The 13,749-nt window shown below is 37.4% G+C and overlaps 2 protein-coding genes across 2 annotated transcripts; both read right to left on the bottom strand.

Annotated features, from left to right (window-relative positions):
• LOC109821218 (transcription repressor OFP13-like) lies at nucleotides 2,820–3,639 on the bottom strand. The gene has a single exon (XM_020387403.1). It carries the CDS (start codon nucleotides 3,557–3,559, stop codon nucleotides 3,035–3,037), a length of 525 nt encoding a protein of 174 aa, XP_020242992.1. The 5' UTR covers nucleotides 3,560–3,639; the 3' UTR covers nucleotides 2,820–3,034.
• LOC109819965 lies at nucleotides 4,728–12,958 on the bottom strand. The gene is made up of 5 exons (XM_020385982.1): nucleotides 12,493–12,958; nucleotides 10,592–10,975; nucleotides 8,350–8,442; nucleotides 6,781–6,920; nucleotides 4,728–5,833 (listed from the first exon to the last, which is right to left on the bottom strand). Exons 1-5 carry the CDS (start codon nucleotides 12,856–12,858, stop codon nucleotides 5,389–5,391), a joined length of 1,428 nt encoding a protein of 475 aa, XP_020241571.1. The 5' UTR covers nucleotides 12,859–12,958; the 3' UTR covers nucleotides 4,728–5,388.

The raw sequence follows: 13,749 nt of genomic DNA, 5'->3' as shown, positions 1-13,749 counted from the left end.
CTCTTCAGAGGTCATAAAATTATTGAAGTCCGGGGCAATATGATGGGTAGCACCAGTGTCAGGAAACCAATCATCAATAGGCGCATATGAGGGCAATTGTGCAGAATTAGTCTGAGGATTGGGCGGACCACGGCTATGGAACCGACAACGATAAGGACTGTGACCATGCATACCACAAACCAGGCAAGGATCACGATGATTAGAGGAGGCATGACCACATCCACGTCCACGTTCACGGTGAAAATGATTTTCATTGGTCATTATTGGTTGAGCATGAGCAACATTTGCTACAGGAACAATTGAGGAAACCACAACAGATTGTGCTGAGAGACGAATTTCATGGCCAACGAGTAAACTACAAAGTTCAGGATAAGGGACTGGTTCCGACATAGCAGACAAGGCCGAAATCATTTCACCGTATTCACTAGCCAAGGTATTAAAAACAATTGCATTAAAGGTAGCAGGAGGCATTGGTTGTCCAACAGCAACAAGCTCATCGGCAAGATATTTTTCTTTGCTCAAGTAGGAGGAGACAGAATCATCTCATTTCTTTAGATTTTGCAATTGAGTGTGAAGTTGAAGAATTCGAGTGTGCGACGGAGAGCCAAACGCTTGGTGTAAAGTCTGCCATACTTCATGGTATGTCGCAAGACCAACAACTTGTTTGAGAACTTCTTCCGAGAGTGAATCGATAATCCAACTGAGAATGAGTTGGTCTTTGCGAACCCAAGCAATATATGCTGGATTGAAGGATGACAGACCAGATCCACTAGTAACAATGGAAGGGGAAGGGCAACAATCTGTGCCCTCCACTAATCCGAGGAGATCGAAACTCCTTAACAAAGGAAGAAACTGCGTTTTCCATAGAAAATAATTGTTGGAGTTAGCTTTAAAGAAAGAAAATGATGAATATTACCGAGATTGGGATGAGGCGAGGCAACGGAAAAATCAAATGATGAGGATGATGTAGGGGAAGTAGTAGAGCTGGAAGTTGTCATGGTAATGGAGGATTTGGATCGTGGCTGCTCTGATACCATGAAGAAGCTAAGAACAGAGTTCTGTAAAAAGGCTAACCCACATCAATCATGAGTGATCATTGATATATATAGTGTTGTAGAGTACATGAGATATAGATGAGTAGTTACAGGAGATATACATGAGAAGATACATAAGATATCTAATCTTATCATCACAAATCTTGTTATGGATAAGCATGCATAACCAAATAGATTCAATCGAATACAGTTGTGCAGAGCAGAGCATAACAAGAGTTTGTTTACAACAAACTCTATCAGTAAGAGCCAAAAAGTGCTATTTTGAGCGCTAAATATAGCAGGACAGAGAAGAATGTAGAATGATTCAGCCACTGTGGGCAACAAAAGAATTACGTTACCTTAATCAATTAGACAATGTCGAGATCCAAAGAAGTAGTCGTTTGCACGATAAGGGGTATGTAAGAGGCAAGAAATAAGAATTTTGAACACTTTTAGCGCACAGGAGGTTCAAATTTCCAAAGTGCAACTAATAAAATTTAAAATTTAGAAGAATTTTAACCAATCTAATGAACTTATGGGACTTAGGGATCCAACAGTCGAGCAGAGAATAATGTGAATTCATTCTGGACAGTTTTATCAATTGCTTTGTCAATATGGTTAATGAACTAGAATAATGGAAACATTAGTAATAAAAGTGCACATCAACGATATAAACAAGTGGCTGGTTACAAGCTGAATCTTCAAGAGTGAAAAAAAAGCGTCGACATCATTAGAAAAAAAAAATCAGGTTGACCAATGTCTAATGAAAAGAACAGAAAAAATAATTACACAAGTAACAAGGATAATCAAACATCTTAGCCAAGAGATTGTTTCAAAAAAAGAGTAGATTAATCAAACATGAAGATTACACATCAAATATAGAAAGCCAAAGACAGAAAAGGAAGAATGATTTGAACACGGATGACAACAAAGGGAAGGAGCAGTACATTTTAAGTTAGATGGATATGAATACAATTATGTTTGATGTTGGTATCTTAACTTGTATGATATAATTGGACAGTATGCCTACTTTGTACATGCTGTTGAGATAGTGTCAAGTTTGGTGAGAATAATTCAGCACACCGATCAACGGGATTACACATTTACAAACTGCATCACTTACCCTCAGCTCTCATATGTTTGAAAGTAAGGAGTAAATGAGGTCAGTATAGTTGCTAATGAATTCATCAATTTCTTATTAATGAAAACTTGGAGGACTTGTAATCTTTAAGATTCATTTGATAGATATCAACTACGTTTCATGTTGGAAGTCAGTTGTGTCAACTTGCTTCTTTATCTTGATTGACATGGGACAGATAAAAGAAGGATAAGTCTACATTCATAATGAGGAGTTGAGTTAAAAAATGCATCATTTATAGGATTGATGGGATCATACTTGATGGCACAACAGAGAATAGGAGAAGACTCAAAATGAAAATGGATTGATACATGAAAGTTTGTGCAATGTAACACAGGAAATGACCCTTTGGAAGGGGTTAGTCACCTAGAACTTAAAATTGAAACTGGGATAACATGTGGGATTTATATGATTAGAGAAAACGAAATTTCGTAGTTAATCTCAAAATTTTCCAAACCAGTTTCCTCAAACAATGAAAGAAAAAGCATCTCAGAAGTTTTAAATTAAGAACAACAACAAGTTTTGTAATTTACATTGTTATTGGTAAGAATTATATCACCTCGTATTCATATGGGTGTGTGATTCAGAATGTAAATTTTGGAACTAAAAAGTTTTAAACTAAAAGTAAAGAAAACAAATGATGAGATTTGAATTTAGACTTCATGAATATAACAATAGAAAGCTAAATCTATTACAGGCTAAAAGATTAAGCTGACAGGCTGTTTGCTATGAAATTTATCAAAGCCTTTCGACACAATTACTTTTATGTATACGAGATGATATAGTTCTTACAAAGAACAGTATAAATTACAATTCAATCCTGCATAACTGTAAAGAGAGACGTGACACGGGAGTAAGAAGTTCACTGATCAGAAACAAGCATGGGAAAACTAGATGACCCAAAGGGACTAGGAAATCCTCGGCACTGATTATGCACTAAATTCTTAACAAAGTCCACAAATGCCATCACTATAGCCTCGTGATTTCTCCTCTCATTGAGCCTCAAATAACAAAGCAACAGCTCCTCCAACCGCTCCCACTCTCTCACTCCATGAGCCTTCACCATCTCCTCCATTGATGACTTAAAGTCCATAAACGGATCATTGGAAGCCAAGACTGTCACTATACTTTCGTCAAAGAAATCACCATTATCGAGCTTTTCTGTATTGAGATTGCTCGGTCGTGGTCTGGCTTCCTCCATTATGGACCTTGTCATGCTGGGAGAGAAGAAGAGCCTGTTGGAGATCACTGAAGAGGAGAAATCACTTGCTTCATCTTTAAATGAATTGGCTTTGGATTGTGGAGTGCAGACGGGGCTCATTGGTTTTCGACTGATTATAGCTTCTTGAATGGCTTTGATGGACGATCTCAGCTTTTGCTTTCTCATCTCTGCTCTTTGATGAGGTGGGGGGAGAGAGGGGGTAGTGTAGCATTTAAAGGAGTTCGGTGGCTACAAGTTCTAAACTACTTGCGAGTATGTTTTGCTTTGAACATATCGTTTGCATATATCTACCCCTCAAAAATGAGAAAAGCTACAATATCTTTGGCTATGTTACAAGTTATGGCTATGTGACAAGTCATTTGCTAAAAAATCCCCCATTTGGCTTGAAAACTATTTAATGATTTTATACTTTTCCATCTGTCTATACGTTTAATTTTTCCAATATATCGGGACGTTTCAAGGGTTGAGGTTATCCAAAGAGACCAAGAGCACAAGGACAGGTTCAACAAGAGAATCTACAAGTTGATTATTTAAAAATAAAATGTGAACAACTCGAAACCTTCTTCTATATGAGACAAAATTTCTCTAAGCTTATCGGTTGTCAGTTCAAACCTGTCATATCTCTCATCACAAGAAAATTCTCTTCTCCGTGATGTTCCTTATTGTTAATCGAGCACTTAATGGTCATCCAAAGGTCTATACTTGAATGTATCACGCGATCCAACATCAAAATTTACAATTTTAGCGGGGACAAATGCAAGATTTAAAAAAAATTTGATGAAGATTTTGGAAAGTAATTCAAAACATATGTTTCCAGGGAATTTGGATATGGTAAACCACTACAGAAAGTGGTATGGAACCACGGGATTCTAGATTACTTGCACCGCAATTTTCGCCGATTTTCCGTAATAGGGTATGCTTCAACCTTGGCTAAAAACAAGGAGGTTGAACCAATCCACCTCTTTGTTTGGTTTTAAGAGAGCTGATCAACCACCAACTCATCTCCTTCCAGATTTATCCATTCATAGATGACTGATTCCCTGGCAATTTATAGTTCCTGGAGTGTAAACTACAACAAAGATCAATAAATATCGCGCTACAAGAAAATGACATTTCAACTGAAAGAACCATCTGATACGTACATGCTGCCAAATTTCTGTAGTTGATACAAACACACCATATTAACTCTTCTACAAAAGAAGACAGAATATGACACGTGAGAACAAAAATTATCAGATACAGAGTGGTGCTCGTGTCAGCTCCGAAACAGATTCTTAACTTCCAAGCAAATTTGCTCCAAGGGTAGGTTCTCAAATACAACAAACCACGCATCGAAAAAAGAGAGCATATTAGTCAGTAGGAAAAGATACAAGCGAAGGATACAAAAGACTTACCGAGTGCATATGCTAGCAGACGTATCAGATAGAAGGATGAAATCCTCTGGCAGTCCAGATCCTCCAGCAGGTACATTTAGGCGGTATTTAGCTGTTTAGTCTCGCGGTTTGCACAAGAGAGCATCACCCTAGTTTTCACTTTGAAAGCCAACCGTTTCCAAGTCATTATACTGATCAAGTGAAGTTTAACGGACAAGAGAGAAATTCTGGACATCACGAATATCAATCATGACAGGACTCCAGTTCATGTAAAACAATGCGACTCTGGAGCTTGTGAATCAGTCAACTCCGTCACTTTTGAAGACTCTTGAAACAGTTCCCAGTTGTAGAATCCGTAAAACTATAGAACAAAAAGTCCTGAGCAATCATAAATGGCTTCCAGAGGTCTCCAGAGAATTAAATAGGAGGCCCCAGGCATCAATACAAAATCATATGTACATCAGGCAACAACATCGATAAGCACAAGATTTCAGCTAGCCACCTCCGCATATATTCATTATACCCTTATTTTACACTAGAAATGAGACATGAACTACCATCTCAAAGTATGAAAGACATAAAGAAAAAAGAAAGTAGAAACGTAAAAACACAACGAACATCTCAAGGAGAGACTGGGTCCGTCCACCTCCTCTTCAACTCTGATTTCCATCTCACCTCCTTGAGCTTTCCATCCATCCCATAGTCTCTCTCCATCACAAGGTTAACACCTTCATCAGAGTACCATCCCACCCCTAAACACAGGATTCCGTCTTTGCTAACATCCACATAAGCTGTGACTCCACCGGGCAGCCAGAGGACAGTTACATCATTCATATCGAGCATCTCCTCTTCCCCAAAGTGAGCAGAGTTCTCTGGCAGGCTCCTCTTCTTTAGTGTCTCTGTGCACAAGTATACATAAGGCGGTCCAGCACCTTCTTCCACTAATTCTGCTTCTTCGTTAAAGATTGGTGTTGCGCTCACTTCAAACACTTTCCACGACCCAACTAACTCCGATGGTTGGGTACGCCTTCGTTGGGAGATAGGTTTCAGATCAACCTGATCATCACTGTTTACAGAAGTTTAGATGACATTATTGTTTGAAAACAGNCCCCACCCAAAAAATAAAATAAAATAAAGAAAAAATGGAGTCATAGTGTACAGAGACTAACAGAAAGCTACATCCTCACTGACCTCCATTCTGCAGCATGCTATAGAAGCTTTTTAATTTTGGAAGTATCCCCCTAAACCAGCTAATAAAATTATCATTCAGCTTAGTCCATGAAAAATATTAGTAAAGATACAAACTGAACCAGATATTCTGTATCAGTTTGCAATTTATTACTCAAAGCCTGGAAGATAAACATTACATAAGACTGCCTCCAACATGTAGCTCTCATCAGAAGAATTTCCTCTTACAAGATCGCTTCAAAGTTCTGAACTTCTGAATTTTAACTATCCTTTGTATGGCTCCCTTAAAGAAATGATCATTCATCACTTGATCCAAGCATACTAATTGCTAAATATGAGCCATATGTCGAAACAAATTAGAGGTAGTTCTCAGCAGTAAAGCAAGTCGAACTTGGAGATAGTTTTCCATAGTTCATCCTCAGTACAAAGCCATAGATCAACTTTTTCCCGTTGTCAGACCTATCTGATAAAGGTGCAGATTAAGTATGCCAAAGATAGGAAAATAGGCTTGTTGGCTTTTACCATGAGGGTTTGACTTCGTACTAAAACAGATGTTTCCTCTATCAAACAATCGGCAGCACTAGTAAAAGATGTCACCACCTCTAATCAATTATCGGATGGGTTCTAAAAATTGTCATATCTTATTAACTTTTCATAACACAATTGAGAACCAGAGCACCATGACCTATTCATTTTAACAAGAATCATTATAAGGACCTTATACTAAAAACAAGCAGAGGGTCTAAGAAACATAAATCAAGAATTAATGTAAAATTAGGTTAAACGAGCAAGAGATGTGCATGGATAAGATAACTGATGACTTACTTTCCTTTATGGAGATTCACTGGGCTGATCCATTGCTCTTCATAGACAGCTACTCGTATAATTTGTATATCAGATCCCCCTTCACTGAACTCAATAGTATGCATAATTCGCAGTCTCTTGTGGCAACCTTTCACTAAACACTGAACAATTAAACAGTACAAACCTTTAATGCCCCATTCCTTGTCAGTTGAATAGTATTGTAATTTGTAAAATAACTCTGACATGGTGATCAGGGTTTCACCAACAGAAATAGTACAAGACTCCAGAAAACAATAAACTAATGGGAATCAACTACAAAACAAGCCTTTTAATCACAACTACTTGATGCTTAATCTGTGGGAATGAACAATGCATGTGGATAAAATTCCCTTGTGAGAAAAGTGTCTATACATATAATCTGAAATGAAATATTATAATTCTTATATTTAACTTAACAATTACAGAAAGATTCTAGGGTAAAAGGTGGCATTCTTTAGAACTCCTTTGTGTTTAAAACCTTATTCCAATCCACTTACTCTTGTGCTTTTCCCCTTAAAAGTGTGGCACCAGAAAATAAGAGCCATGCCAAGAGTCTAGCATTATACAGTAAATATATTACTCTTTGCTAAAAAAATTATTTATTACCCAACATTGTCAAAATGCGAGCTAGAGTTTTCCCCTTGTACATCTACAAAATTTACATGATTCTGAAAGAGAACATGTGGATGCTGGTCGGCGATGCGAGTTTTGTAGAAATGCAAGCTAGACTTTCCCCTTGTATATCTACATACACGATTCTGAAAGATAACATGCTGATATTCGTGATTGGTGCTAGTGGTTTCCTCTTTTCTGGTTTCCCCCTTTAAGTTTTGGGTGGGGAGATTGGAGAAGAGGAAAAAAGACACAGCGATATGTCCCTTGTCATATGATAATTCTCAAAAAATAGTCGAATGTAGTTGCTTCACTGAGTAGAAATTATAAACCTTAACGTACAATAACTTACAGAAGCAGTTAAATGTACAACACTACATCTATCCACAGTCCCGATTTCCAATTTCATGTTTAATTTCACTACTCATCATTTTCTCACCATAATCGACCAGGCCTGGTCCCTGTTTCCAATTGCATGCAATTTCATTCATCATAATTTTTCTCATCATTTTCTCATTAGGATTGAGTTGGCCATGGTCCTCAGTTCCGTTACAACTATCCTGTAACAGTAATTCTCATTGCAGGATGAATCTTCCTGAGGTTACCATTTCCTAAAATGGCAAAGTTTACATCTGCAATTGCCACAGGTAAGGTAAATAATACATGTGAGAGCTAACATCTTCTAGGCCCGTTAATCAGTTTGCACATGCTGTCTCAGTAGATAGACGTCCACACATGTTAAGAAGCAAAAATTTATCCAACAGCAGTAGTACAGCAAAGAATTATAAGGCTTCTGATTTTACAACTAAACTCTAACTTACAAAATCATCAAAATAAAAGGTGAACAAATGTAAAATGTGTTCACAACTAAAAATTATTAGAGAGAAAACGAACATCTAAAGATAACTAATATGTTTGTTAAGGGGAAAATTCACTTACTTGTTCAAACTTAAAAGTGGGGGAAAGAAAGTACTTAGATTCATCATGCTCTCCTACTGGTATCTCAATCGGACCACGTGAGTATGATCCATCCTGCAAAGTGACAAGAAAAGTAAATGAAAAGAAAATGATGCTCTCCAGTACATGCATTAGTAAAGTTCCAAAAAATTGAAGGTTGGAATCTGAATCCTCCAAATAGCAATGCAGTGTCTCACCATGGAAGGAAGGATATAAAAATTAAAAGTAAAACGAAAAACACCTGACATCAGGAACATGACCAATCTAATCATGAAATATAGGAAAGTTAAAACAATTTTAAACCATACTTTTAGATTTATTTTTTTTGTGCATCTATTGAAAGAAAATAAACCTTTCCCACTTTTAACAGTTTAGCATCTCTGATTCCTCCAAATAGCAAAGCAATCCCACCATGGAAGAAAAAACATAAAAGAAATAAAAGAAAAACAAAAAAACACCTGACATCAAATACAACCAATCTAATTATGAAACGATAAAAAACTAAAAGCACTTTTAAATCACATTTCTAGATTTTTTTTTTTGAATCTATCGAATTAAAATTAAGTTTGCCCGCTTTTCTTAATAAGTTTAGCATCTCTGCTATTTCCATTTTGTCTATATCCCATGAAGCAAAGTCACTTCTTTATGGATGCCATAGCTTGTCAGCATTCAAACTCCAAAGACATGCAGTAGACAACATGTTAAATACACTTAGCCATGTCCAATCTGAAAGGGGCACATTTCTCGGAATATTTAAGACACAACTGGACACTATTTCTTTAATTAGGCCTGAGGATTAATTGGTTTAGTAGGAAAAATAATAGTTAAGAAACACATCGAAACTCATACCTCTTGATCTCTCCCTCTATTTTACTGGAGAACTACATCAGTGCAAGATGCTCACTTATACCACCAAGACTGACCCCTTGTTGGTAGTCAGTCTCTGCCTATCAAGGAAGCAAATCAATTTGATTTGAATCAGTGTTTTCAAAGGCGCATGCCTCACTACGTCTCATGTGCCTTGTGATGCAAAGCGGTAGCGAAGCGCCCAACATCTGATGCAGCAGCATCTTTTGCGCCTTGCAAGCATCCTAACTTTGCGCAAGGTGCATTTAGTACATAGCCTTGTACACTTTTATTCGTTAACATTTCAATCGAGTCTCTATCCTTGATAATCCATGTCCCAAAAAGCAAATTAAGTCCATTAGGCCCTTTTAGTAGCATTCAATTGAGAATCCTAACTAATCCTTATTTGCTATTTGATTTTGCTTGGATATTAGTCTTGATTTGACATTAGATTTGAAAATTTATGCCTTCTATGTTAGATGTGTTCGCATTAAAAATTAAGATTTTATATTGTGATTTGGTAGTAAAATATTACATATCCTGAATATTTTTTTTATGTGAATTCCTAAACATTTCCTTTACTGCTTGATTATCTATCTCGAAAAATTATGTGTGGCCTACCTCACTCGGGCGCGCACATCGGGTTGCGCCTTGCACATGTGCGTGTAAAGATACTTTGCACCCCGCATTGTGCCTCACGCATTAACAACAATAATTTGAATTTGCTTAATCAATTTTGATTTGACTAAGGATACATTATTAGGTATTAATTGTTATAATTGCTAATTACATATATGTGTACATGTGTTTGTAGACATGCAACTACATACATCTTTTACACATTTTATTAGTTCCTACTTTACAAATTTGGCGTCTCATATATCGATGTTTGTGTTGAATCATGTATCCAAGTCTGAGCTTCACGGACTGTATCTTTATTTCTAGTGTGGCATTAAACATCACCATTTACGTAAAAAAGTTGCCTAATATTTACTTTTCATCGTAATCCTTAAATTACAGTTGATCTTTTATGTGCCCTCAACTCTCTAGCATAACTGAGAATAATGCAATTTAACGACACCCACAATACAGTCAAACTTTTAGTCGATCCAATAGATAAAGTTAAAAAAATGTAAATTGAATATTTAGTGATAAGCGGGGAAGAACGAAAATCTGTTAAGAAAAAGGGATCAAACAAATTGAGGAAACAAAAACTGCGCAGAACTGCATGCAAGATCAGCTTTCAATCATGCAAAAACAAAGTAGTTGGAAATTTATTCTGGGATGTGCCTTTCTAAACTTCCTCCTAAATTTATAGTTTGAAGAACATTTGCAATAAAGCAAATTGTATTTAAATCTATTAAATATGTGTATTTACCTCAAAGAAAACAAGCCCTGGCTCCATGCTCATTGAATCTTCTTCAAAACTAGGTAAATCTAGGTCCGGATTTTCCACATCAGATGTCCCTAACTTATAATCAGAGTTGTCCCCATCATAATCTTTATAACTACCTTGAAAATTTTGCCGCCTTTCCCCAAAAGGGTTCAAAGCAACCCAATTTATCTTCCTTCTAATTTGTGAGCCCTCTGGTGACCTTTCAATACGGGAAAGTGTGTAGCAGTCATAAAGATTCTGATCTCGACTCCCTATGCCAATTGGCTCCATCTCAGCAGTGAATGGGGAAAATACTGCTCCAACACCCATCCATATCCCACTCAAACTGCTAGTAAAGGTACTCCATGCCGGTTTAATGACAGGTTCCTGTGACGTGAACATTAACATATTATGATATCAATATACCAAAGACTACCAAAAGTTCAAAAATAATTTAAATAGGATATGAAAAGTTCTTAAACATGAAAACTATAATAAAAACGTAAAAGCTTGTATAACTGTAAACTCTGGACAGATTTTTCCGAATAGGAGATTTCTTTATCAAATTCGTAAATTAGGACACCATTAGAACGTGCACATGCATTCTAAAATGAGAGGCACTAGGGGCACACCCTCTACCACACTCCCAACCACACCACCTCTCTTGCTACAGTGCACGGGGCCCACATGAGATTTTAAACACCACCTCTCTTGCTACAGTGCATGGGGCCCACATGAGATTTTAAAAATTAAAATCTCATGTGGGCCCCGTGCACTGTAGCAAGAGAGGTGGTGTGGTTGGGAGTGTGGTAGAGGGTGTGCCCCTATCATTATTTTTCTAAAATATTAAGAGAGTAAAAATACAACACAAAGCTTTATCCCAAAATTTTGGGGTCGTATATATGAATCCTACTCTTTCATTCCGTTACATTATAGCCATTGGCTCCATTAACTTAACTATTATTATATCACTGTTAACTGCTTTCGACCAAGTTCATTTCTGGTCTACCTCTACTCTTCTTTACCCCCATGAACTATAGTCTCATCACTTTCCCTAACTGTTGCATTTAGTGGCCTGAACCTCACCTAGTAAACAGAATAAAGATGTAAACAAAAAATTCTAAAGCATGAACCTCTTCGAATGCAGGAGTACCAGAGAGTCAGAGACTTCATTCATCAACCCCGTAAGGTGTGGAGATGGAGGCTCTATGAGAAGTCCAAGATCACTCCGATGGGACGCTAAGGACATGTAGACCTATATTGATATTATTACAGGTGCTAGTTCACGTAAACTTCAACATAAAAAGATAGGGAGATATGAGACCAAAATGCGAGCAACAGATAAGAAGTATGACAATGGCAAATGTCCTCTTCTCAATTGAAAGTCTCAATACGCAAAGTATCACGCTTTTTTAACCTTGATATCTTGAAGTTTTACTTGGACAACTTGTTACCCCAAAGTGCAATGAAAAGTTTGATCTTAATGTTACTCAAGAATATCAACATTGAAAAACTGAATGCCAAACAATATTTTCCCCACAAAGTTTCATTTTTTTTTTTGAAAGGTCGGAGAAAGAGAGGACTAAATCTAGGGCTTTGGGGGTACCAAATTGTCGAATTAATATCAGTTCAAAACCATTGGGGGTACCAATTTACAATGCAGAACTTCAGAGTATCAAAGCTAGAAGTTAAAAAGAAGGGGCTACATCATCGGAGTATTATAGTTCAAATAAGCCTTGATATATCCTATTTCCATTTAAACCATTAAAGTAAATAAACCAAACATAGCAATGTAAACAATCCTTTTTTCTACTGGGCAGTAAATAAATGAGTTGATAATTACAGTTCAAAAATGTGAAACTACAATTCGAAAAAGCGCCACAAGAAATAGAAACAGAATTCACCTGAGTCTGCAACACAGTCTCGATCTCAATCAGCATCGCCGCCGAGACCAGCACCAGCTCATTCTTCCCCTTCCTCCCCCCGGCCTTCACCCTCTTCCCCCTCTTCCTTCTCCTCCCAAACGAAGACGATGACCTCTTCCTCTCCTTCTCCTTCTCCCTCTCAGCAAGCTCGTTGTCAACGCTCCACACGTTGTCCTTCTTCTTCGCCCGCGGCCTGATCGATTCCCCTCTTGAGAGGTTGCAGCAGGAGATTCTAGGGTTCGGGGATGAGATTGAATGAAGAGAATTGGGGATTTGGGGGTGGAATTGAAACCCTAGGAATGGGCGGGGTAGGGAGAGATGAAGCGAGTGAGGCTGCAGTCGCATTTGATTAAATTCGATTAAAATGAGGGAGAAAGGATAAAATGAGGGGAAAAGGATGGGGTTGGGAGCTCAAGAACCGGATTCTCCACGCGGCAGAATCTTATTGTGTGCTATTCGTCATTACCATCGGTTTAGAAAAGTTCCTGATTAACCGAAATACGAGACCAATAAGAGGGACAATCTCGTAAATAATGTTTTCTTTTTATTATATAATAAGTTGATTATCATTAATGATGCCCAACTCATTAAGCAATAACAAAGGGACACCTCACTTGTCCCTCCGTTGGTCACATATTTTAGTTCTCTATAGCAAAGCTCTTTGATTTATTCAAATAATCGTGAGTCATTGGACCACATACCTTTCTAGTTTCTACTGGCTTCCTTGAGGGGCAACCTCGTAAATAAAACTTAATATGGTGACTTAATCCTTAAGCGCCCTGTGAGGCCCCTATAAGTAACAGGGATTCCCTACGTTTATTTTGCTCGAAAATTTTATCTCCTCTCCCGTGGTTCTCGAAACTTTTGAGGTTCTTGAATTTTGTTTGCTTAAGAAGACGGACGCGTTCTTTGGATCATCGGACACCCGATCCTCGTGGAGCTCCGAATCGGTGAAGAATTTCTGAGAGATCACTCCGAGGGTTCAGACTCACCTCAAACTAGTGAGTTTTCGCGATCGAAACCCCTAATTCTTGTGATTTTCTCCAGTTAATTCGTTTCTCAATTTTTTTTGGTAGGGGTGTCCAAAAAGCCCGCCGGGCGGCGCTCGGCCGGGCCCAGAATAGTAGTTTTTTATATTTTTTTATATTTTTTATATGTATTATATACGTATAATATATGTATATATAAATATATATAATATGTATAATATATGTATATATAATATATTTTTATATA

The sequence above is a fragment of the Asparagus officinalis genome, chromosome 8 (assembly GCF_001876935.1).
Source record: "Asparagus officinalis chromosome 8, Aspof.V1, whole genome shotgun sequence".
Lineage (NCBI taxonomy): Eukaryota > Viridiplantae > Streptophyta > Magnoliopsida > Asparagales > Asparagaceae > Asparagus > Asparagus officinalis.
This window is presented reverse-complemented; position numbering and strand designations above follow the sequence as displayed.